Source organism: Echinops telfairi, unplaced genomic scaffold (genome assembly GCF_000313985.2).
Source record: "Echinops telfairi isolate 266 unplaced genomic scaffold, ASM31398v2 ScPeMD7_7424;HRSCAF=8462, whole genome shotgun sequence".
Classification (NCBI taxonomy): domain Eukaryota; kingdom Metazoa; phylum Chordata; class Mammalia; order Afrosoricida; family Tenrecidae; genus Echinops; species Echinops telfairi.
Window position 1 is genome coordinate 20,774,531 of NW_022111324.1, and position 1,346 is coordinate 20,775,876.

The window sequence follows — 1,346 nt, forward strand, 5'->3', positions numbered from 1 at the left end:
TGTTTCAGTGTGGCTTTAGCTTAGTAGCTTTAGGAAGCATGCATTTAGGAATCAAGTTAGTTCATGGCTTCAGAAATTTTGGTTGAGTAAATGATTCAATTAAAAATCAATATGTGAATGACATTGGTTTGTGTATAAGATCTACAGTGGTTTGTTACTATTTTAGGTTCCTGATTATAGTACTTTTTTTTTATAGGTAATTGTAAGAAATAAAGTCATATCAGCTAAAAGACTTTACCTCAATGAAAAAGGCTGGAGTAAATATGTTAAATATTTCATCATAATGCTGTCAGCCAAGGTACATTTCAGTTCACCTCAGTTATGGGCAAAGAGACTCTGGCTGTTGAATGTTGAGGCTATCAGATGTTTTGACTAGATTTATGGATTTAAAAATATAATTTTGTATTTTAGTGTAAGTAGAATTAAAGCCTAAGAAAAATAAAATATTTCTTTTATCTGTCTTATATCATAACCCAATTTATCTAAGACTAATAACATTGCAATTATTGCAGAATCACCATTCTATTTATTAATGCTTAAAGTAAAAAGAAATAACATGTAAGTAGCCATGTCTGTTGGATTACTTGCATTAGTGATACATTCTACTGAGTCAAGCTGTGTGCTATGGTTATTTTATTGCACTCTTCTAGTGATCTGTATGATGTGTATTATGATCTTTATTTTATGGATAATAAAAACTAGTTTCAAATAAATTAAATATATTCTCAATAACATTAGAGAGCCAGTCAATGACCTAGGATCCACACCTGGGTCTGTGTGATTTCACAGTTCCTGCTTTTGCCATGGTCCTACCATAAATGACCTACTGGAAAATTGGCTTCAGGTTGCAAAGAGAGACAAAAATGCTTTTGTGCCATTAACAATTCATTATCAAAGGAACTGTGTGATGGTGTCACTGATATTTTGAAAGAGAAATCCTATTTTTGGTATTTTGATTAATTTTATTTGGAAATCTCCCATATTACAATACTTCAGTATAACTAGTGTCTGGTGCATGTCAACAATTATTTAACCACATGAATAAATGAGTTCCCTGCATTTTATCTAGGATACTTCAGATCTTGCACTGTTGCAGAAGTTAACACAGAAATGGAGAAACTTACTGACTAAATTTAAAAAGGAGGTAGAAGAAAGTGAAGAAGACACAAAGGAGACATTACAAATTGTTAAGAATGGCCTTATCAGATGGGAGCAAGTCATCAAAAATAAATAGTGGGTCTTCAAGAAATTGCTTTATAAATTATACTATGATGTCTTTTAAAAAATATTTTATTGGGGGCTCATACAACTTTTATCACAATCCATACATACATCCATTGTGTCAA

At 31.4% G+C, this 1,346-nt stretch overlaps 1 protein-coding gene across 1 annotated transcript in view; it reads left to right on the top strand.

Moving 5' to 3' along the window:
* Positions 1-1,346, top strand: part of AXDND1 (axonemal dynein light chain domain containing 1) — a 134,459-nt gene that overhangs the window by 64,247 nt on the left and 68,866 nt on the right. The window contains exons 12-13 of the mRNA XM_004706807.2: positions 197-298; positions 1,070-1,233. Of these exons, the coding sequence (XP_004706864.1) occupies positions 197-298; positions 1,070-1,233 (266 nt within the window). The remainder of the gene's footprint in view (positions 1-196; positions 299-1,069; positions 1,234-1,346) is intronic.